Below are 24,012 nucleotides of genomic sequence, written 5' to 3' on the forward strand. Positions count from 1 at the left end.
GCATTAAAACATTTCCTGTCTCGGAAAGTCAAATGGCAAATGTAACCGTTGACACTGACTCTGCCGTATGTCATTTGCAATTTGTCTAGGACTCGCGTTTCAGAAAAACAAAACACGATCAACTAACTTGACAGTTTTGTTATGTATATTTCAAATTTTGAATTCCACACAAGTTATCTGAATTCTGTGCAAAAAATATTTCGTGACAAAATTCCTCGTTCCGCTATGACTTTCACATAAACATCTCAATCCCTTTATCGCTCCCCCGTAATGGTCCCCCGTGGGTGCAAAACGTCGAATAATCCAGGTGCGTCCGTCTCAGCTATCAACAATTAATTACACTTTTCTTCATTATCATGGTTCGCGTGGGAGGCCTCCTGCACCTTTTACTCACCAACAATAACCACCAAGCGCAATTAGAATATCTTGATCGGACTTAACGGCTACTATTTTTTAAAATTCCGCACCGTATATCATCCCTCAATGCAGTGGCGTACTGCATGAATTATCATTAATTTTTCGTCCAACGTTCGCAGGAAAAATTCCACATTGTTGCAATCTTCGGCAGGATCAGCTGACGGTATTTCCTATTGATGCTCGTAAATCCTGCTCGCCACTCGATAAGTCAATTTCTTATCGACGATCGACGCCGATTCCTGCGGAGGAGACTTTTGATAGAACAAAAGGCAGTTTGCTAGTGTTTATGTGGTAAGCAGGATTAAGTGTTTCATGGGGCAGTTAAATGAGTGGTCGTAGTATTTGTTATTGAATGAAAAGTGTCCATTGAGGCGAGTTTTGGAAGTTTGTTCTTTTTTTTTTGAAATACATATGACAGTGGTTGGTCATCCGAGACGGTGGAATGTTGGCTGGCGTCTCCAGAGAACATAACGACATGCGCCAGCGCTATCTAGCGAGGATCAAAAGTATTACAACCATTATTAATAATTTGTGTCTGCATTTTTACATGGACCGTGGTGGAAGTCGAAATATTCAGTTTAGAAAAAAAAAATCTTTTTCCCATGATGGTACTTCATTAACCACATCCAGGTGTGGTCGTGCACGTGTCTTTCATCCCTAAACATTCCAAACATGATTGCTATCTCGAAGCAACACTCGTTCTAATTCCAAATTTGACAGCGAGGATCGGCCCATGCCGGTATCCCATCGAATCCATCATATTTATAACGCGCAGTAGCCTCCCGTATCGCTGGCACCAATTTAGTGGAAAAACCAACAAATAAAACGCCCTTCTCGAGCCAATATTTCTTCACGACTCGGTCGGTAATTACACTAATCTAATAAGTATCTTCGTTATTAGGCGGCTTCCACACGCCCACTTCGCGTCCCGCCAGCATCGGCATTCCGGACGATGGATAAATTGAAACGCTACAGAAACCATAAATAATATGCGGAATTCGAGACAACACGATCCTCGTCTTATTATAATAAATACAAGGCCCGTCTCAGCCCATAAATTCATTACGCCGAGTGGGATATTTTTTAGGGAAATATTTATCGACCGTGCGGGAACATCACGGAAAGATGGGGAAATTAATGATTTTTGGGCCGTTTCGACGACGGCCAAGACCAATCGATTATTCCCACTCCAAAGGGTCGATTATTTATTTCTGAAGGTATGCCGTCCACGAAAACCGTACTGACCGTATTTTTTTAAAAATTAGATGAAAGATTGTTGAAAAGGCTGTAATTTTTTGAAAGTTTGCTCCATCCATTATGTTAACATTCTTCGCATTCTCTCAACACACGAAAATCCGTCTAGGGACCGGAGCGAGACAAACAACTCCCAACAAGAATAAGAAGAACGAAGAGAAAACAAGTCCCTTAATAAATATTCAAATTGGAACCCACGATAAATTCTGAGGTAAAGTTATGCGCCTATTAAAAAAGACAACATATTAATTCAACGAAAATATATTTTTAATGTGTTGTACGGATTTTTTGGAAAAGGCAACGCGTGCAATTCCTTTTCGAAATCCATTATAAACTCGCGTCTCTGTTCTCACGTCCGTTTATTAATGAGTCCCAAACAAACAACTACTTGCCTCATTTTTAACTACATATAGTCGTAAAAAAACGACTCCGACTAATTTATCTTGATAATTCCCTGGGTCCAGTCAGCAGGAACGATATTTCATCTTTATTAATATTTTTCTGTTTATGTACGATTTTTATGTGATGGCCCCTCAACTTCTCTCCAGATATCTTTCCATAATTGAGCATAATTAATTACATGTCGTGAGTTATTAATAAGACTCTAATTAAAAACAGCAGTTTTTTATGTAAATCACGCAAATCTACACTCTGACAATCATCGATCTTAAGATGTCGAGACACGACGTTGATCTTTCATTAATCTTTCGTTTCGACAACTCGGTTGTCATCGTCATCGTTGTATAAACATTGTTTCGGAATTCTCGAAATTGATGTGCCGTGTTTCGCCACCATCGAAAAATCGCGCGGATTTTTTATGTCGACCGAAGCTCCGATGGCTTGGATTCTTTAAACTGCTGGGAAAGGTCATCCATCATCGAATGTCCGAAAACTATTTTCGGGACTGACAGCTGCTTCGAATGGGTTATGTGAAGCGGGTTTTATCAGATCGTTTCGTTTTGAAATGTTCATTTTGACGATTTTCGAAAAGAAAACGGACACTCAAAAAGGAAGAGCCTGCTTTGATCGGCACATCAAAATAAGAGTGTTACATTGTTGTAATTACTGAGTTGCTTTAGGTACAAGAAGATTACTGGAAATTTGTCAAACCAAGGGAAAAATAAATAAACTCGCCCGTGACAGTCGTCGCATGAAAAATGCCCTCCGTTTTCTCCGTGTTTATCGTCATTGTCTAAGATTTACGAACACGATCCCGTTGGAAATAATAAGAAGTGGAGGAGGGCGTACGTCCTCTACACGAAATATAATAAATAGCAGATATTTCAGCCGAAAATTAGGTCCTCCATCTTTATTGCCTGCCAACAGAGCGGATAAAAAACTGATATAAGTTGAGAGCGCATTGTCCAGACGCGGCTCCTGCTGGGCGTAGATGTTCATGTCCTCCGAAGAGAAGGGGGTGGGATGATTCACTGTTACCAACAAAATAATATTGTACACATGAAGTATCGTTTCGAAACGTCCGAACTCGAAAAATTAGTCGACACAAACCAGAAGTCGCATATGTTTGCTACAAAAACCGCGATGTGTTATAAACACTCACGAAATGCGGCCAAGAAACACAAACGAAAGCACCTGGCACGTGCACGTCGACGTCTGTTTAGAATTTTTGCTTTTGTAAACGTGCCTGATCGCAATACGCGGAAAATGCACGAGAGGAAAAATTTTTCAGGTGGGAATAAATTAGGCGCTGGCTAAGAGAGGTCGCGTCGAAGAAGGAATGCGTCTCATTATCATTATTCATTATCATTTCATTATCCAATCGGATCATTTATAATCTTATAGCGGGTTCGAGGAATATTACCTGCAATGTTTAAAAGTTCCACGTCGATATGAAGCCAATCTGAAGCGCGATAATTATGTGCCTTTTGAGGGTTTATTTTTTTAATTTTACCCACGTTTGAAAGGAAATGTGCAAATTCGTATTTTTAATTTGCAATTTTCTTTCTTATCGACTGGTGTTTTGACGCGAATAAAATTGGTGATTTTATTACTGCAATAATAGGTCTTGGATTATTTTAAAAGTTGATATGAAGAGCCCTTAAAATCGGTCGTAAAAAATCGCAATGTTGGGAATGACCGGCCGTGTCCATGAGGAAGCTCTATAACCCTTTCGAAACGTCACCGAATCGCATCTCCGTCGATAATTAACGTAAAAATCGTGAATTGAGCGTTTTGATTGGCGCCGGTAGTCTGGCGCCACCTCTTCTCCTCCTCGTTCTCTCTTTCTTTTTTAAGGACCAACTCAGAAATTTATCGATCTACGTCATAATAAAATAAAATCAAATTAATACGACGGTCTATACCCAGCGATGAAGAGGCTATAAAAAATCCAAAGAATGTTGTAGCTTCAGTATTACTATTCGGTTTCCATTTTTATTGGGTTCGTGCGTTCAGGTACCATTCATTAGATGCTTGATTTCGTTATTTATCTGTTTTTACGTCGGGGAAATTTTCAATCGAGATTATCAGGGTTGTATCGAGTTTTTTTGTCGTCAGCACGCGACAGACCCGCGTCTAACTACATTCCAACGTCGTCACTTGACGTGTGTTTATTTTTCAAACTGTCTGAATGCATAAATAAACGACTTAACAAGTGTAAGACATGCTCGATCGGATTGGATGAACAGGAAATGGAAAAACAAAATCGGACGAAATTTCAGACATTGTTATTAACATCGCGAGCTAATTTCCATCCGACGCGTGCTGTGGTACTGTGGGGCCAAGGGGGCCACAGGCTCTGCAGGGGTTGGGTGGAACCACCGTAGGGGGCTCGTGTGCTTCAGTTTCTAATTAAGCTGATCGATTGCAGTGCACCGTGCATTATGCAACCACTCTGTAAATCACAACGTCGTTTAAAATTACGAGCTTTTTACTAGCTCCTAAACTATACACCGAGTTCTCTTTAGCGGAGACTTGCTTTATTACATTAGGTACCCACAGAGGCCTGTAATTGGATATGGAAAGCAACTGCAGCTATTTTTGCACACTGGAAAATATACAAAATATGTACCTATCCTATCAACAAACAACAGCCAAAATCAAATGCCCATCCCAAGCGTGACAATAAAAAAGAAATGCCTGTTTTTTGTTTCCAAGATTGGGTTTATTTTAATTTTTATGTTGTCGCCGTCGTAAAAGGCGAATGTTTTGTGTTAAGGGTGCGGCGAATTAAAACTAACCCCAAACGGATTTCGCGACTCCCTCTTGGCGTGGGTTAATCGTTTGTCCCATTACTGCGTGAATTATTGGGTGTGTGTAAAGTCAAGGAGCGTGCGATGCTCGTGATTGTGTATGTGTTATTGCGGAGGGTGGCGCCACTGTCTCCTTCCGAACCATTACACCCCCTCATTCTGCACCCGCAATCATGTGACATACGCTCCTATCAATAACTCACAGATATAAATGATAAATTGAGCGTCTCGACACAATAGAAGATGATACATCCAGACGGACGCGGTTGCGATAAAAAGCGATCGCTTGTTTTGATAGCCACCTTTATGAAATATTAAAACGATCGGGTGTCTAAAAAGTAATACCATTAAATGTTTTACAATGTTGCCAATTTAATTTTATAACGTCCTCAATCATTGGAGAAAAAAGGGCGATTTTGAAGCTCTAAAAGGCCAAAACAGTGGTCGTTTTTTATCTATAGTCACGCCGAATGTGGGAAAACTTCGAAACGACATTATAATTTTAAATTACGTCGAAAACGTCGGAAATCGCGCGCAAGAAAAGGACGAAATCGTTTTAATGCTCCATCCACAATACTACATGTGTAATGTGTAATGGTTCTTGTTACACAAAGTTGGCCGTGATAAAACATGTTCAGATCAAGTACTCTGCTGATTTAGAACACCGCATTCTTGATTTATGATTAAAACGAGATATCGTCCGGAGCCGCCTTGATCATTTCAATTTTTCGAAAACCAATCACGCGAGTCGACGATTTGAAATTTGATTGCCGGCTTCTTCATCTACGTTTTTCAAGACACAAAATTGTAAATGTAACGACTGGAAAAAGTGGTTCGGTAATGGCAGAAGGCTTCTAGAACCGATGTATTGGTGTAGTCAATAAAGATTGCTTTTTGTTTCTGCTGTCATAAAGTAGAAGACCGAGGACTGTTTTATCGTCGCAAGGGTTCATTTCAACAAGTCGCCACTGTTTTTTTCCTCATAACGATTTTTTGGTGCACTTTGTTAATCTTCAGTATTTTGAGCTTCGACTTTAGTTTAATTTGCGAATGAGAACTAGGCGAGCAAAAACCAGATGCTCCTCTTCCATGTAAAAATTTAAAATTATGTATTGTTCGTAGGCGGTAAGTCTGGTGACCGAGCCATTCGAAAACTGGGTGGTCCTCGAATGATTGACGTATGACATTTTGACGAAGTACGAGCCCGGTAGCCGTCGAAAAAAATCCCTTCAAAATTTGTACGAACAAAATACCCATTGTTCGCATAGATATAATCCCGATAAGCAAAATCACAAATTTCAATTAAAATTATCGTCGTTGCTCGTATAAAATTAAGATAATTCGTCGTCGAACAAGAAACGTGTGCTTCGTGCGCCGAATACAAAATTTCTCCACGTGAAATTATCCACTTTTAGCGACGTCCTGTTTAGATATCGCGCCGACAAACAAACGGAAACTAGAAAATAAATTGTCGTGAATAATTCTAATATCGTCATTGATATTTACAGTGGGTCTTTCTTTGTAATTTTACGAGTTTTTAACAGCCGCCACCTTCGGTTGATACGATAAATAAACGAAAAGTGGTTTTATTACGAGAGCGTATAAATCCGGATTACGGACGTGACGCGTAATTAATAATAATTTTATGTGCTACTTGACAATTTGGTTTGACATGGCTGAGCAGGTGTCATTGAAATATCTTAACGCCTCACACGCCGAAATTCATGCTCATAAATTCTTCAGTTATCATTTATTACCATAATCTTTACATATGTTTATGTTTATGAACGGCATTGTACGTAAGACGACTTGTTTTAACATTTAGATTAGTGGACGGAGGCCCTGGAACGGCGAAGAGGACGTCCCTTTTGCGACTGTATAATCATATTTTTTTAGTTCACTATTAATATTTATTACTGGTTCAATCCTATTACCACTAAAAACGGTACTGCCTGTTGTCTCTGTATAATTAAAAATATCATGCACTTCCATTTAGTGGCTTTTCGCTTCTATTTTAAAGTGGCAGCATTCTCTGAACGCACCTCTCGCATTATTTACTGCGAACATGGCGGTCGTGATGTATGGGAATGCAATACTGCAGTTTCCCAGACGCTGTCCCGACCACTGTAATGTTCTTGTGAGTTGTGACGTTGGCCTCTATAACCGAGAGCACCCATATCGTGGACATCACCATTACCATCATTAAAACATTCTTCTCTTTGCTCGCAAAATTCTCCCCCCGAAAAGAGACACTCTCATAACCGAAAAAATATGAAAGTTTATTATTTATTTTCCACTTTCCTGCGATATTATCGCTCCACCCCCCAATAATAACAGCCCTTATTCGTCTCAGCAGGCACTAAGTGTATTTTGAGATCAAAGCTTGAGAACTATGCACGCGTATTGCCGCCGCCAGTATACACTCTCTCTTCACTTAATTTACTCCTCCTCTGCGTCAACACTCACGATTAATAGCACGGATAAAGAGAGAAAAGTGTCATGGAGGAGAAAACTGCGCTTTTCACCGCTGGAAAATACAAGATTTTATTGGTGGTTTTAACATCGCTTGCTCACGGAAAGTGCGTTTAATGGGGTTGAAAGGGTTTCGATGTCACTCATTTTTATGCAAAAAAACTGTGTTGAGTAACGGCCATCAAGTAATCGTTGTCTTAAAGTGTTGGCAACGTGTTTTTTTCCACCGTCAACTCTTCGTCGTGACCCATCATTCTACCATTTACCAACAAGTCTCCGCCACCTTGACCCTGCACTCGCGCCTCAACTGTCAAAATCGTGACGTAAATTTATTTCGGAATCTCCAGAACTCATTACATTCTTTCCATATTGAAGGGTAAAACGTTAACGACGTGGGAGGAGCGCACGCCACTGGCTGTCCAGTGCAGCCGTCATCCGCCACGCGCCCATCTCCTGTGTATGAAGTGTGTACACGAGCTTAATGAGGGATTTTATGTGCATTACTCTTGGCTTGCTGACTCTGACATCCTCTGTATTCATGATAGATATCTGAAGAAGTGGAAAAAGCGAAAGAGTATTCCACTGATGATGAAGACACCAGTTTAGACTGTGTTATCAAAAAGTGCGGAATTATAAAAGGTTCATCTCGCAAGCTTCACTAACAGGAACCAGGAGGACAATAATTATAGACTGAAAGAAGCCATCTCTTTGTGAAGGCCTGGAGCTGACACGAGTCATCAGAGCAGGCGGGGGCGTCCTCCAACTGGGGCACAATTGCTTTATATGTTTCGGAAGGAAGCGGGGGCACAGAACGGTGCGCGCCGTACGCTTCACTTTACGCACAATCGTGGTGGACTTACCACAAGTTGCGATTTTAGGAAGAATGCCAAAAAACAAACTTCGATTTCAATTGACACGCAAGTGGTGCTCAATGTGGTAGCATCGCATTTCTCCTCAAGAGAATGTTAAGATCGTCAGGAACTTAAGGTTATCTCAGCATCGGCGTCACATCAGCAGGACAATGGCATTATAAACACCGTTTTTATGCAGACCTAACCTTTGCCAATCCGATTGTTTTTCTAACCTTGATCTTATCGTCACTTATTTATCTTCGAACACTAGTTATACATATTAACAATTCGATCTCGTGGACCAACTTGAACATCCGTCGCTATTTTAATTATTTATTACAACCGGACCTTAACGGAACATGGAAGGACCATTTTTTCTTCGGCTTCGGGATTATTGTCTTCGAATCGAATTATCATACAATGCGAAGATTCGAACGATAGTGTCCCAGACTTAGAGACGACTATATAAAGAGAAAATTTCGTGGAAATGTCGCTGGAGTTGGGATTTATGAAAGATGGAAAAAGATGGTCGCGTGCCTTCCAGACTTTGATCATAAAAACTGTCTTAGGATCATAAATACTAGAGGCATAATGTGTTTATTCGTCACACCGTGGGTATCATTGTTCGTGATATATGCGCAGCACGATTACGTCGAGTTGATTAAAAGAGTAGTTATTCTGAAAATTAAACTTAGTTCCAAAATTTCCAAATTGTGGTTTATTTGCCCTTCTCTTAGAGAAACGTGTCTTCCATTCGTCAGATTTCTCGGCGGCGCGGCGTCGCGACGTGTCAACAATGTCTTTTATTTTTCATGTCCCATGGTTAGCACAAAGAATCCCACATATTTCACCAACGTCTTGTCCATTTATTGCGGAGTTCCACTACATCACGGGACAATATATAACACGATATAAAGAACCAGTCTAGTAAATTAATACCATACATTCACCAGTTATTTATATCTTTCGTGTGTTGGCAATATGTTACATGTATTAATCCAATAAATAAATATGACTGCCATAAATCGCCCCGTTCCGTTCTTCCAAGCCGAGAAAAAACCCGATATAATTTATAATCCAATTAAGTGGGCCTCGGACCGAACAAAAGACGTTCAATATAACAATGTGATGGCGGATCAACAAGCAAATGGGCAAATCGATGGGTTTTTCGCCCATGATTCAAGAATATTAGTCGCTGGCGTATGTCGCGGTGGCGGCGTTCTGCTGTGGTCCCCCACAACACTGTCGCGGTCTCCATGGAGACACATCGCAGCAGGGGGCGGGGCAATCGATACTCCCCCACGGCCCCCATCAACCATCAAATGCAACACGCACATTTCTGAAGTTTCCATCGTTTGTGGACGATATTTGAGAAAAAAAGGATATTGAACAGGTGGTGTTTAAGTGATGACAACGGGGATGACCTGTGACCTGTGGAGGCGGTAATGAGGCGGATCGCTCGAGGGCTTTGTATGGGAAGAAGACTAATTTATGACCTGGCGAAAAATGGATCTGCCAACTTGGATTTTAACAACACACTACAGTACTGAAAACAACAATTTGGATGTGGCGACTAGATGCGGTTCGTACAATGAGATGTGTACTACAATCAATAGGTAAAGTGAAAATGCTCAACGAAAAAGAAATAAAAAAAAAAGTATGAATACATAAGACTGTTTATAGTAAAATGTTAAGGTCCATAACCTTATTAGTTGTTTTATTCATAGAAAAGATTTATGTTGTTTTTACACTTATTTTATATCTCATAAATGTTTATTATTTTTTATGTGTGTGTATCTGCGGCAAAAGCATTTACCAACCTAGTCCACCTCCTTATGTCGCTAAAATTAAAAGACTAATCTTAATCTCTATGTAGACAGAAAAAAAACGATAGCAAACCTAGCTCTAGCCTGTTCTATCAAATACGGGCCATTCCCGTTTTCAATTTTAGATCACATTGAGATAATTAATTGTCCAACAATCCGGCCCTGTTTTTTCCAAACACAAACCCACACTCTTATACCGCGTCCATAATAGAATGCATTGTTCCTGTATAACAGCCATTTTAAATTCACAAGACCAAACTATTAGTGTTATTGATGATCTGACCAGAAATATTGATTGATGAATATTCTTGACATCACAAATCATATATCGTAGAATCGAACCCTCGAAGAAAATGACTTTAAAAACCATCATCATCGCGCGTTTGAAAAAGGAATTCTAGAGAATTTTTCGGCTTTGACCAATTGATACGTCAAAAATCGCAACGTCACGCCGTCGGAAAATCGCCATTAACTTTGCTCAACGGACATAATTGCGACTATCTTTACCTTTTTGACAACGTAACCCTTATTTGACGTTTCTTTCTAGACACTGCGAGACTTATTAAGATTCAATGATGCGCTTTTCCAAACCAGACATATTACTAAAGTCGACCAGACAAGTCGACAAATCATTTCCCGATCAGGTAAACAACCATACATTAATTTTCTTTCAAAATTCAGCAAAACATGATTTTTCAAAGTCGATTTTTGCAAAGTTTTGTTTTCTCTATTGTTAATTTCAAAAATTCATTTTTAAAGACTGTTTGGTCAACTACAGCCAGGTAAGATTAATGACTGGTCCGATCTGATTCGATAAACTAATGAACTATTGTGTTTGAAATAACTTACTCGCTCGGCCACGGACAAATCGGACTACAATGGTCCGACTATTATGCTTGAATATCAAACATATACGCACACAAGAACTTATAGAAGAGATGAGATGGATTGGAACATCACATTGAAGTTTTGTTGTGGTCGCGGGTTCGATCACAAAGGCCAAACACAAGTTTTATTAAGAAAAAAAATTGTCATTTTCTCAAACAAAATGACCACACACAAATTACCCAGTCTGTAAGATGCAAATTCGCTCAGTTAAATGAATTTTATGAAAGGTGTCCGCTAAGCTCCACTCAATTTTTTTACATACAATTGTCAAGACAATGGTAACCATACTAGAGCTCATTACTATCGGTTCCAATCACATTCAACTATCACATTTTACAACAACAAAAACGTTCTAAAAGTAAGTCTTTTCTGGCCGCAAACATTTTTGGCCGATCTATGGTGGCGCCATCTATCCATAGTTTTGCATATTACATCAAGATACCGACATTACCCCCAATTTTATAATTATTTGGGTAAAATCAAATCGACAAACTGCTGTAAAGTGCAACAAAGACGTGTTGAATTATTGAAAATGAACATGTCTAGCAATGTTGCTGCAACAACATCAAAAAGCACATCAAACCTAATTCCTACAAATTAAGAAGCTACACATGCCGAAACTGCAAATGTAAATAAAGAAAATATGAACTTTTTTGAAGGATTTATGAATATTTACAATTATTCAGTTGCTATAAATAATTAAATCAATAAATCATAAATAAAAAATAATTAACTTGTAAATTTAATGGTGTCGCCTAAAAAATCTTGTGTGTAACACGGCCAAAAAGTGGCATTTTGCTCTCGCCTTCTTTCTGGCCTCGGTTGTCGCCTCAACCATTAAAAAAGGCTCGACCAAAAAAGACACACTTTTTGGCTTTGGTACACAAATAACGATTTTGGAACAAATCTTTGATTAATTTATTAATTAATTTGAGATCTGATGCATCCAACTTTGACATATTAACTTAATAAATCGCTACATTCAATTTTTCGCTAATTTTCTCTTTAAAGAATTCAAAAGTCTGATTTATAGAACACTCAAAAATTTTCGAAAAATGAGCTCTACTTTATACAGTCTCAAGCGATGCAAACGATGAAATTTTAAATTCAAGTTAGCCGACTCTTCTTAGCCCCATTAGGCACATTACCCCTATAAACAAGTAGGTAACATGCAGCAATCGTCTGAACTAGATCGCCCTTTTCCAAGAGCAACGAAACGACGCATTTTTTATTGCTTTGTTGTATAACTGTATCAACCTAACCTCAAAAAAAATGCGGCCCGAAAAAATATCGTTGATGTGCCAATTATGTCGAGAAATTATAATCACTTACCTCGAATATCCGGTTCTGTGTCTGCATCCATCGCCATCACCTCAAAACATGTCAATTCTTCTGAAAACTGAACCAAAAACACCACTTTTCGAAACGACATTTTTTTCAACAACTAGCAGTGCCACCTATTAAAAAAACGTCGGTTTTTGTAGTGAAAACTCCAAGAGCAAAAATCCCAAGATAAAAATTATATTAATAGAAAAACTCAATGAAAAGGTTTCTTGCCCGCATTGAAAGCTGGTTTTGTGGTTAAAAAAAAAATTACAAGCGAAATTAAATAAATAACATTTGAGTTAGATTGATGAATTCGGTTATTATAGGTTGGTACTACACTAATTTGAATGCAGCAATAAAAGTTTTCGACAAATGAATTTTTATAAACATGAAAAATAATTAAGTTTAAAGCATTGCAGTAAATCTAAATGATGTGAATTAATGTGTTATAAGGAAATACTCCTCAAAAATAAGCGCTATTTGGTTGGGCTACATAATAAAATAATTAATCAAGATCATATTGACTTGGTAGTTTAAAACTTAAACATAAGAATGACACGTCAACTGGCCCTGTGGCGCAACGGATAACGCGTCTGACTACGGATCAGAAGATTCCAGGTTCGAATCCTGGCAGGGTCGACATTCTTTTTTATTTTTTTTTGTTACAAAATCGATGCAAATCATTTTTTGATCAAAACATACATAGTTAAGATTCAGTTATTAGTGAAATTTTTAATTTTCTGTCAATTTAATGAAAACTCAGACCTTACACATATTGACTGATGTTTTTGTCAATCTTCATCTACATTTGGTCAATTTTTTTTATTCTTTTTTATTGATTTTGGCTAATTGCTGGTCTTGCATTGTCTTTTGTTCCATCCCAGCAATCACGTACCTCAACACTAAGCCTCTATCATGCAAGTCTTTCACCTGGACAGGTGTGTATCAAGCCGCCTGATTGGTAAGCCTGCGGCGCCTAATTCCCCATTGGTCGTCTGTCTTTTGTCTTACATCGCCACCATCATGTGGGGCGTATTCTCTTGTTGGGGCGATCGAAAAAAGAGTTTTTAGTGTAGGAAACGTAAAAAGTAGCGAAAGTGAAACCGCAACTGTTGTTGATGAATGCACGAAGGCCAAGACTTCGCCCCCGCAGACGCCCCTTCGTGTTAGCAGATGTTCTCGGCACGTATTGTTGTTTCCCCGCGGGAGAGCTTTGTTGTGCCCCCAAGCACAACCTCTTCTTTACACCAGCGGACGCACAACGTACTGCATTTCACACAACTTAAAACAAACATTTTGCTATTTTGATCTATAGTCGGTGCGAGCGACGACGATGGTTGAGGAAGGAAAATGGAAAAATAGTAGTAGGTATAGTCTCTATAACTGACTACGTTACTGGTTGTGTTGAAATAAATGCACCGCAATTAAGAATCTTGTCTCAAAATTTTGAAAGATTTTTGGGGTTTTGGCTACCAAATTTAATGGCAAATAGTGAACTGACATTTTTGGGTTTGAAAAGTTAACAAGAAACTAGAGCACTTTCAGTTGTGGTCCATTATTTGAGGACAACTGGTTTGTTTACAATATTTATCAATATTATTGGTGGAGATAAGAAAATTTGTATCAGCAGGATTTTTGCCAAAAAGAGCCAAACTATATGCAAGAGCTCAAACGACAATTAAATTTAGCTTAAATTCAATTTTTTTTGCAGTTGGTTCTTATTTTTAAAAATGGAAATAAAAAATGAAAATATTTATAATCTGTTGTTGATCATCCTTTGATTTTAGATGAAATGTACGATAGCAATTTAGACTGTCTGTGTCAAGTTTAACTTTAAGAGGTATCATTTTCAAGGATTTTTGACAATTTCACCGAAAATATCTCCGGTAGTTCTGATGCTATTTGGATTAAATGATTCATTTTTAAGTGTTACATCGATACATACACATATAACACAATGTGTTATAAAATGATTTTTATAAAGAAATTTAAATTTGAAAATTCTAATCAAACTAACAAACAAATTTTTTTTAGTTATAGTTGAAGCGAAATTGCAACATACAGCCAGGGACAAAAAATCTTAGACGTCAATGTCATTTAATTGTCACATGGTGTGAAAAGCCACTTAGGATTTGTAACCTTATTGTTTTGCATTGTCAATTTTGACAGTTTTAATTTTTTTATTTCAAAATAGTTAGAAACCGTGGTTAATTTTTGATAGTGTATTTCAATAACACCCTGTTTGTGTTATCATTAATTTTTCATTAGGGAGCTTTTTACAAGACGGTATAAATATAACAACCTTTTCAAGAATTGCTTTCAAAATAATCACAAAATTTTCTATTTGACAACGTCAAATCACTTGACAGATGAAGCAAAAGACTATTATTTCATCAATCAAAGACATGGCTAGAAATTTCAAAGTCAACTAAAAACGAGTTTTTTTGATTCCACGATACGCAAGTTCTTTTTTTCAGTTTTTTCACTCAAATAACCCAGTAATCGACATTACACCAAAAGAATTGTTGCTCAAACACACTTATTTTTGACGCCAACGAAATATGTATGCCAAAATTGTCTAGCCTGATTTTCGCTTTAAATCATAGGCGAACTTCTAATTGTCATTACTGGAAATTATTAATGACAGTAGTTAATTAAAAATGTCCCAATTTTTAACTCTAGTCTCATTATCAACGGCCATTATAAAATTTAAAGAAAACTGATCGCTAAGTGAAGTGATGGCCGCTGATTTAAACGTTAGCAAAAAATGTATAGCTAAAATAAAAATGGTGAATCAAGAAGAACACAGAGTTCAGAGGCCAGCCAGACAAAAATCAAGGACAATGCTTTGCTGGATCATAAGTATTCGTCAACATTCTTTTGATCAACATACAGGCTGTCCGGAAAGTCGCGCACCACCGTGAAACTGTATTATCGGACAATGCCATAGATCACCGGAAAAATGTTAAAAAAAAATCCATGTCTTCAATTTTTCGAGGTAAGATGGGTAGAAGATTCAAAGTTTGATGCGAAAATTAACGATTTCTGTGCAATAATTTTACGTTCAAATGAATTTGTTACCTAAAGGACGTTTTGCGCAAAGGCATGGTGCAAAGAAAATCGGAAAAATCTTGTAAGAAATGCCTAAAAACTGTTAAAAAAATTTTTGAATCAACAATGTCGATCAGTGTGGCATCGTTTAAGTGAAACCATAGTTACATGACTCGTTCATGAACCGATCTGACTAACGCCAACAATACAACAGCAACGTTACTATGGCTTTGAATACTAGAAATTTAAATTATTGGGGGACCAGTTGAGCAATGTTGCCATTTTCCTAATTTTCTTTTGGTCCTCCTGCGAAAACAGAGAGTCTGGAATTTTTTTTTAACATTTTTTTGGTATTCTGGGGGACTACCCAATTACCCTCTTTCAAGGTGGTGTGCCACTTTCCGGACAGCCTGTATACCACTTCTTCTTTTGTTTATTTAAGAAGTCTTTGCGCAATTTTAACGAATACTGGAGACTGGGTTACATTGCTACTAGCTGCGATTCTAGCAAAAACGGTTCAGCAAAGCATTATTCTGATTATGCTGTTTAACTTGTATTCATTGTATTCACACTCATTTTATTATTTAAATAAATAATGCTTATATGTATTAATTTTAACTAATTGTCTTTAGTTTGAATAGTCCACCTATTACTTTTACAAGTTTTGTTTTAATATTTGTTTAGAGAAAAATTAAAAAGAACGCCACTGCTCATGCCTGATTTACATTATCAAAATTAAAAGAAAAATTCATGACAACGAATAAGTCGGTCAATTTTCGTTATCGCCAAAAGTAATTCTCCTTTTTTTGGGTTCAACTGAAACACTGGACATTTGTCAGAAGAAGCAGAAGAAAGAAGAGTCGCATTATTGTATCTATTTGATTTTGCATTAGAAAAGCTTCAACTTCATACACATTTGCCGAAGCTCCAGCTAATTGATACAATATGGGATTTGAGTGGTCGAATTCTTTTTCTATCGACCAAACCGTCGCAGCCCCCGTTCGAGGGTGGTGTCAAGCTCACCTGACAAGGCATTACAATGACAATGGCGTTTGATTTGGGGGCGTAACGCCTTGTGCACCTTTATCACGACGAATTATCAACTGTTGTCATGTTTCAAAATCGTCGACACACGTCCACCACCACTGAAATCTAAACATGAAACAACTTTCAAGTGGTTATTTCGATCCTGGCGCCCTTATCTTCTCTCAAGATCACGAATCCCTGATATATAAAAAAAATTATAACAAAAGATATAAAAACGTTTGTCATATTTTTTACGGTTTTCATATTTCACTGTAGGTATATATGGTTTTTTGTTCGTGTTAGGTGTTTTGAATAATTTTGAATAATTTTGTTGGAGAGCTGGTTTGTTTTCTCGGTAGACGCTCGTAAATTAGGACCTTGGATTGGTTTGTATAATTTTTAATAGATGTTTTAGTGTCACTACGCCACTGGTTGAAAAAAGTCAGTTTTTTAAAGCCGGCGATCTGTCTACATCGACGGAACAAATGGATGCGATTCCAAGAAAGCGACTTCTTTAAAACAATTTATCTCTCATCATTCTTGACACCTGTAATGCCGGAGACGAACAATGGAAAAGTGTGAGAAATTTCCTGGAGGTTTTACACAAACCGCGGGATCTCCGACGGAGACAAATGCGAGCAACATTTAAATATCAATCGGAACTGTTGAGAATTGTATCAAAAAAATCAATTTAATCTGTCAATTCTGTTATTATTTTTTATTAGCCTCTCAACTCTCAAGCAAAGAGTGTTCAAACTAAGACGTACGATTCAGGATTTCCGCAGCAATTTCGTGTGCTGGAGCGATTGTGTTCCCGTTTCGTAAACGCACCGTTAAAATTACGACGGTAAAGTTTTAATAAATTGAAAGCTGCCTACTCGCAGAATTCAAAACGCCATGTTGGTTCTCGCGTGCTGCATCGCATTAAATAATCTCGAACAAATTAAAACGAGGCAATTTTTTCCGTGTCAGCACCGACCATTCAAAGCGGACAGATAAAATGGGAGTCTTTTTTTAATTAAAATAAATATTTCTGACAGAGTCGAACGCGAGCTTCAATGTTGTTGATCGTTAACAAGAGGAACACACATTTCTGAGATTGTTGCAGTTAAATCAGTGCATAATATTTGATATGTGTGTGAATTCTTGTCCATTTCACGCATGACATCGTTTCCCATAATTTTTAACAATGCGTTCTTTCGATGGCGTGGGTTTCTTTTGTGGTGATAAATTGTTTTAATAGGGAGATCATTTCTCATCTTCTGGCCCAGCACAGGTGTATTCGACCCTCGCAGTACCAGGAATTGGTGGATTTTAATGAAAAAACCACCAGACAAAGCGGCGTCCGAATGTGGAATTTTCGCGATTTTTTCCCCAGAAAACGGCCCTCCCGTTGTCGCAGACGATAATCAGGTGATAAGCGATTAGATATCAGACTTGGTTAATTGAGCCCCATTGTCCGGCGTCCTCGAATTTCGTCTGAATAGCTACTCATCAGGCACGTGCCTCTAACAACCCCCAAACACAACGTCAACACCACTTGACTACGAAACTTCAATACAAAAGAATTACCGGCATTGTTAATGAAAAGTTCGCTCACGCACAAGAAGAGAAAAAATTCAGAGCAGATTAGCTTTTCGAAGAGAAGATGGTTATCTTGGCAGGTTATATTCAAGGCGACTATGGAAGTGTCCGGATGGATGTTTGTTATTTGAAGCATTCCTTTGTCGCGCCGAGATCTTGCTAAATAGATTTTCTTATCTTCTAGGTCATCTTCTGGTAACCGATCGGAGGTTATCTAGATTCCAGGTAATTAAGAAAATTCGGAAACGTGGCATACCTGGATGGAGATACAAAGCGAGAGTTTATTGGGGGGCTTTACGATTGGGAGAAATAAAATAGACGAAGGGTCCATCGTAAAATAAATCAAGACCAACATAAAATCAGCGTTGGACGATGGAAAAAGTGTCTTGGTTTTGCGTTCTTGAACTACACAACTCTTTTAAATCAGTGTAGAATAATAAAGCTGCGTTCTCTCCCTTCTTCATGATCGCTTTTGATGAAAGATAATGTAATGTCGGGGTCGCAAGACCGTCGTTATTAGATTCGGTTTAGAATTCATTAGTCCTCCGGCAAAACACAACAGTAAAATCTCGCCTTAATAACTCTTTAATGTGACAATCTATCACATACACCCCGTATCATTCGCCCTCTTCCGTCGCTGGAAAATCCCTGTCTAAGCCCAGAACTAACAAACACGTCCGTCACATAATTTAATTAAAATCAGATCGAGAGGGGCAGTTTTTAATTTCGACTCTTCTAACACTGTAAACAGTCATGAATGGATTACGCGGATTAAGTCTGTCGATATAAACGATGTCGATGAATAAAAGACAGTTAATCCGACAAAATCGATAGCGACGCGACTCGAGCAGAAAAAGGTCCAAAATCGAAGGGATAATTACTACAATATCCTTCTTTGACGGAACGTTTTTGAGAGCGACTTGTAAGGATTTCAATATCACTCCTCATTGGAATTGCTACAATGGAAGACCATTAAATAAAGAGCGCCGATGGAACAAGTAACTGGGCTTTTGTTATTAGAGGCCTGCATATGCCCTACTTGAAGTTTTCGATTCCGATACAATGATACTAATTTGTCTGCTGCGTTAACCAGAACTGGCTCTTTCCAACAGGTGGCTCTACGTATTAAACCGAGAAGAGAGGAAAAAACCAACGGAAATAGGCGGCTGGTAGGCTTTGAATGTTTTTACATGTTGGCAATACCGCCATTTGTAGATTTTAACACATAAAGTCCGTTTTTTTATTAAAAAATCACCAACACCGCAATCTCCCACCACTTTACAACCGGCAACGTCGTCGATGGTGACTTTTTGGTGATAAAATCAAATAGGTTAGCTGCCTAATTGACAATTTGATTACACAAAACGGCCTTTCAGGCTGTGCGGAGTCTTTTCACTATTAAATCATTTGATTTGCAATCCAACAGGCTGTAAAAGAAACGTTTTTAACGGAAACACTGCCTAATTTTTAGAAATGTCAAAAATTTGACAACTATTTTCTCACCAAAAATCTCCCTAGGCAACGTTGCCGGTTGTAATGCAAGGGAAAATTGCGGTGTTGGTGGTTTAAAAAAAAAACGGATTTTACAGTCGGTTTAAGTTGCAAGTGTCCACTTTGACAGTTATTTCTTTATTCAAGGTTGGAATCTTGATTAATTAACTTTGGAAATTTGAAGATGACAAGGTTGGCATTACTGTCCCCTAGAATTTGACATTTGTCAATTTAGACTTGAAAATCCCCGTGCAACCTTAAATATTAACAATACTTATTGCGAGTTTTAAACATGTTCCAAGTGTAGTGAAATTTTGCTCAGAAGCGACTACTGTTTAAAAAAAGAATCAAACAATTTGATTTCCGACACATTACATTGACAGAACTTACACGATCGTCTTTTGTCGAACCCAATCTTACGAGGAAAATTTTGAAATTTGAGACTGTAAGTGAACATTTGTAACCTAAACCGACTGTACTTCACCTTTGCTACCTGAATTCAAAAAACTGAGTTCAGAAGGCGCTACTGTTTATTAAAATTCCTCCGCGTAAAATTTATGAAAACAATCAACTCAGTTTGATACCCAGCAATTAAAACAATGCATCATCACGTTCAGCCATTAACAAGTGAACAGCGTGTAACAGGCACAGCCAGCTCCTTATTAATATCCTGAATATTCCGATTTCGGTGCGCAACCCCGCTTCTTAATTTGTTCGAATCTTTCCACTAATTGTTGTAATTTTAATTTATACAACGCCGAGTTTCCTTATTACGTTACGCCCCGTCGCCGTTTATTGCTTCTTGAAAAAATGCAACTGTTTTTTTTTTATGAGCGGCGCTGTACTTGCACCTAACCCAATTAACGTGCTTTTAATTGCGGGAACGTCGACTTTTCATAACGCTTTAATGAAATGATCCCCTCGACAGCGATATATTTTAATAACAGCCCTAGTGTCATTCACCATGAAGGAGCGACTGGTTATTTTTGCCAAAGAACACGACTCGAGGCACAAATTTATTGGTACGCCACTGACTTCCAAGGGCGCTCCGCGGGGGGTCCTATATTACGCTACAACGTCCACTATTCAATTTACTCATAAGTGAATTGTCATTTGTTTTTATCGTCACCGATATGTGTGGAGACGCCACAAAGAGCCACGAAGAATTTTATATACAGAGTGACTGAATTAAAAATTAAACTTCTGTCCCATTTATTGAGTGCAGCGACTGCCAAAATAAACCCTTCATAGTTAGTTTTTAGTCGTGTAAATTAGAAGTAAACGTAATGAATTATTGTGGGCCTTTTACAATGACAAACACATCAACAATTGACAATGCTTTCTTTTACAGTGACGGCTCTTGTACGATATTGTAATCTAGACCAAAAATTTAATTGCTAAATTACTAATAGAATGTTATCATAACTACCATACTATACACTTCTAAATTATTAACCTACAAGAGGAAAGCTGTGCCTACAATGTTTTGTAGATTGCTGATGTATTTATAAGTAAAAAGAAAATAAACAAGCCAGCGTAAGTAGTCTACAACTGTAAGTATGCATCGGTGCATTTTTTTATTTTTTTTATGTTATTGTTAAGTCTACAAAATTATTATTATGCTTACTTTAAAAGCCTGTTTTACACATCTCAATTTAAAAAAAATGTGGTCCAAGACTTGTACTACTTTATTTTAGCCGCCACTGTAAATTAAATCTTTGATCCTGATTAAATATTTAATTCGATGTTAAAATGACATGTGACTGTTTTTCTGTCAGTCACGTTAGAAATCATTGTTAAAACACGCAACATTAATTGCACATAACACTAGTATTTCTGCTACGTCTTTTTGCAATTCACGAAATTAGTTCTATAATATCAAAAAAATTGCAGGCAGATTTGTTTTAGTCGTAACTGTATAAAAAGTGAATACGTAAAAATACTTATCCAAATTTTGTTCTTTTTTTAAATAATCTTGAATCAAACATGAAAAAGAAAAGTGCAAAAACTGAAAATAAAATTGAAAAGTATATTAAAAAAGCTGTAAAAGGTTGAATGTAGTGGCGTCATCTCTCGTCCACCTGGCTAAACTAACATACATACATCGCTGCAGTTTTCTGTCAACTTTATTTTTCCAAGTGACGTTACCGACATAATTTGAGGTTATGTTCTCACACGTGTTGTGAAACCAAACGAAATCAAAACACGACATGGGTAAAACCAAACGCATGAAGCCATCCCAAATGGGGGCTAAACTTCCCCTCGACAGGGACATCGAAGACGCCAAGTTCGCCAAATCAAAAAACCGCAATAAAATTCGTATCCGCCAAAACGACGAAGACCAGGTAAGAATGCCCCGATTTCTTTCGTCGAACCAACGGCAAATTTCAGTTCGTGGATTCGAATCTCTCACGAAAAATCCTATCAGCTGCTAGAGAACAACAGCGCGAATTGGATCCTGATGGAGCACCTAGTACAAGTGCAATGCAGCCCCCGAAATTCACGGAAGGTTCCGACTCTGAGGATGAAGACGTGTTGGAGCCTGACACTTTTTACGAGAACTTAGAGATAGATGAGGATGATGAAAAGGCGTTGGAGAAGTTTATGAGTGCTAATCCAGCGCCGCGGCGGACTTTGGGGGATATTTTGGCGGAACGATTGACAGAAGTAAAGACACATTTTAGTGAGGAGGGATCTGTGAAGATGCAGGATTTGGATCCGCGGGTGGAGCAGATGTACCAAGGAGTAAGGGATGTCTTGAGAAAGTACAGAAGCGGGAAGCTACCAAAGGCGTTCAAGATCATACCAAATTTGAGGAACTGGGAGCAGATTCTTTACATCACTGGTAAGAAGGTGTTATAATATTGTTTGTATTCTAGAAACAATTTTAGATCCTCCGACTTGGTCGGCGGCCGCGATGTACCAAGCCACTCGCATCTTCACCTCCAATCTCAAAGAAAAAATGGCTCAAAGATTCTTTAATTTAGTACTTTTGCCACGAATTCGCGATGACTTGGCCGAGTACAAGAGATTGAACTTCCATCTCTACCAAGCCTTGCGGAAGGCTCTGTTCAAACCGGGGGCTTTCATGAAGGGGATTTTGTTACCCCTTTTAGAGAGTGGCGATTGCACTCTTAGAGAAGCTATCATCATAGGCTCTGTGGTGGCGAGAAATTCAATTCCCATTTTACATTCATCCGCAGCCATGTTGAAAATCGCCGAAATGGACTACACAGGGGCGAACTCAATATTCTTGAGGATATTTTTCGATAAGAGATACGCGTTACCATACCGTGTCGTTGATGCGGTAGTCTTCCACTTTTTGAGGTTCGAAAGAGATCAGAGGGAGATGCCGGTGTTGTGGCACCAGGCTTTTCTCACTTTTGTTCAGAGATACAAAGCGGATATCTCGAGTGATCAAAGAGACAGTCTTTTGGAGTTGTTGAAGAAGCAGAGTCATCATTCTATTACAGCGGAGATTCGGAGGGAATTGCAGAACGCGAAATGCAGAGACGCGGAGACAGCTGAGCCCAAAATGGACATGGATTAGGGAGAGTTGGAATCGAAATTAATTGAATATTTCCAAACGTAATGTGATAGGTTTATTAAAAAGAGCACAACAGACTAACAAAATAAAAAATCGACGAAATATGATCCTTAAATAACAGTCTACGACAAATTAATTTACCTCCTAACATACTAGAGTCCCCCCATTCTTAATCCCGGTTCATCCAAACAATTACTTTCAATAGCAAATACGCGACCCCAAACCCAACCAAAAACTTCTCTTTTTGCAATCGGCTCAAATTTTCCAACTCTAGAGCCATAACGCGGCGATTTAACTTTGCCATTTGTCTTCTTAAATGAAGAATTTCTTCAGCCGGCGTCAGTTTATCCCCGCTCCCTCCAATGGGGGGCGTACTCTCTCTTAGAGACAAATTTAATTCAGAATCATCAAAATGTGGTTTCTTCTTTGGTTTAATAACAGGGAGTTGTTGCAATTCTGGATCTTCCATTTCCTCCAATGTTGGAAAAGGGTACCTGTCAAGAGTCAAGGTGCGGGGAGGTGTAGCTACTCTCACATCCCCAGGATAGGGCTCCGATGGAAGAATAGAGTTGTCAAAAGCTATCTCTCGAGGGGGCGCCCTGGTACCTACGCTTCTAATCAGTTTCTATTCTAAAAACTAACCAAAAAGACTCACCAACATGCTGGTGCTGTCCTATAACTAGAATTCTTTCGGGGACGTGCATATTGATGTTGTCTCTATCCCACGAAGGTGGGGCCCCATTTATATCGGTATTGAAGCTTATCTTGTCGGGAACCTTCATTTTTTGGTTGATTTCCACTTTGAAGTTTGCATCTGTCACGAATGCGTCTTCAGTGTAATGTGACGGACTGGCGTTCGCAGACATCTAAAAATACGATTTTGGCACAATGTCGACACGAGAAATTTATGCGAATACTTTTTCTATGTATTGTTGGTCACAAAGTTGCAACAACGAGTTATTTCAGGGCTGTTCGTGCTTTACTCGGACATTTTGAATTTGACATATGACATTTCGTCGCCAACAGAAAGGCGCAAAAATCCCCAGATATTTAAATCTTGTCAGAAT

At 38.4% G+C, this 24,012-nt stretch overlaps 3 protein-coding genes and 1 non-coding gene across 5 annotated transcripts in view; 2 read left to right on the forward strand and 2 right to left on the reverse strand.

Annotated features, from left to right (window-relative positions):
• LOC148175576 (pickpocket protein 28-like) overlaps positions 1–12,345 on the reverse strand; it is a 43,068-nt gene extending 30,723 nt beyond the window's left edge. The window contains exon 1 of the mRNA XM_088037831.1: positions 12,253–12,345. Within this exon, the coding sequence (XP_087893957.1) occupies positions 12,253–12,279 (27 nt within the window). The 5' untranslated portion in view covers positions 12,280–12,345. The remainder of the gene's footprint in view (positions 1–12,252) is intronic.
• Positions 12,346–12,812: 467 nt separating this feature from the next.
• TRNAR-ACG (transfer RNA arginine (anticodon ACG)) lies at positions 12,813–12,885 on the forward strand. The gene has a single exon. It is a non-coding gene; the product is annotated as a tRNA-Arg (tRNA).
• Positions 12,886–21,521: 8,636 nt separating this feature from the next.
• On the forward strand, positions 21,522–23,066 carry bys (Bystin). The gene is made up of 3 exons (XM_088037341.1): positions 21,522–21,743; positions 21,790–22,243; positions 22,290–23,066. Exons 1-3 carry the CDS (start codon positions 21,609–21,611, stop codon positions 22,946–22,948), a joined length of 1,248 nt encoding a protein of 415 aa, XP_087893467.1. The 5' UTR covers positions 21,522–21,608; the 3' UTR covers positions 22,949–23,066.
• On the reverse strand, positions 22,978–23,973 carry Tango11 (transport and golgi organization 11). 2 transcript variants are annotated; one of them, XM_088037346.1, is made up of 3 exons: positions 23,863–23,973; positions 23,601–23,811; positions 22,978–23,551 (listed from the first exon to the last, which is right to left on the reverse strand). In XM_088037346.1, the coding sequence occupies exons 2-3, from the start codon at positions 23,809–23,811 to the stop codon at positions 23,115–23,117; spliced, it is 648 nt and encodes a 215-aa protein (XP_087893472.1). In that variant the 5' UTR covers positions 23,863–23,973; the 3' UTR covers positions 22,978–23,114. The 2 variants fall into 2 exon arrangements, with proteins under 2 accessions (XP_087893472.1, XP_087893473.1); XM_088037347.1 differs by having other exon boundaries at positions 23,601–23,972.
• Positions 23,974–24,012: the final 39 nt, after the last annotated feature.

This window comes from Gnatocerus cornutus, chromosome 5 (genome assembly GCF_029298725.1).
Source record: "Gnatocerus cornutus isolate USDA-ARS CGAHR chromosome 5, icGnaCorn1.1, whole genome shotgun sequence".
Lineage (NCBI taxonomy): Eukaryota > Metazoa > Arthropoda > Insecta > Coleoptera > Tenebrionidae > Gnatocerus > Gnatocerus cornutus.

Bases quoted from the DNA above. Each gene is read 5' to 3' on its own strand.
- Tango11 (XM_088037346.1), bottom strand. From the start codon at position 23,811: ATGTCTGCGAACGCCAGTCCGTCACATTACACTGAAGACGCATTCGTG. The intron at 23,552-23,600 runs GTGAGTCTTTTT...TTAGAAGCGTAG, and splicing joins AGGACAGCACCAGCATGTTG to GTACCAGGGCGCCCCCTCGA.
- bys (XM_088037341.1), top strand. From the start codon at position 21,609: ATGGGTAAAACCAAACGCATGAAGCCATCCCAAATGGGGGCTAAACTT. The intron at 21,744-21,789 runs GTAAGAATGCCC...GGCAAATTTCAG, and splicing joins GCCAAAACGACGAAGACCAG to TTCGTGGATTCGAATCTCTC. The intron at 22,244-22,289 runs GTAAGAAGGTGT...AAACAATTTTAG, and splicing joins GCAGATTCTTTACATCACTG to ATCCTCCGACTTGGTCGGCG.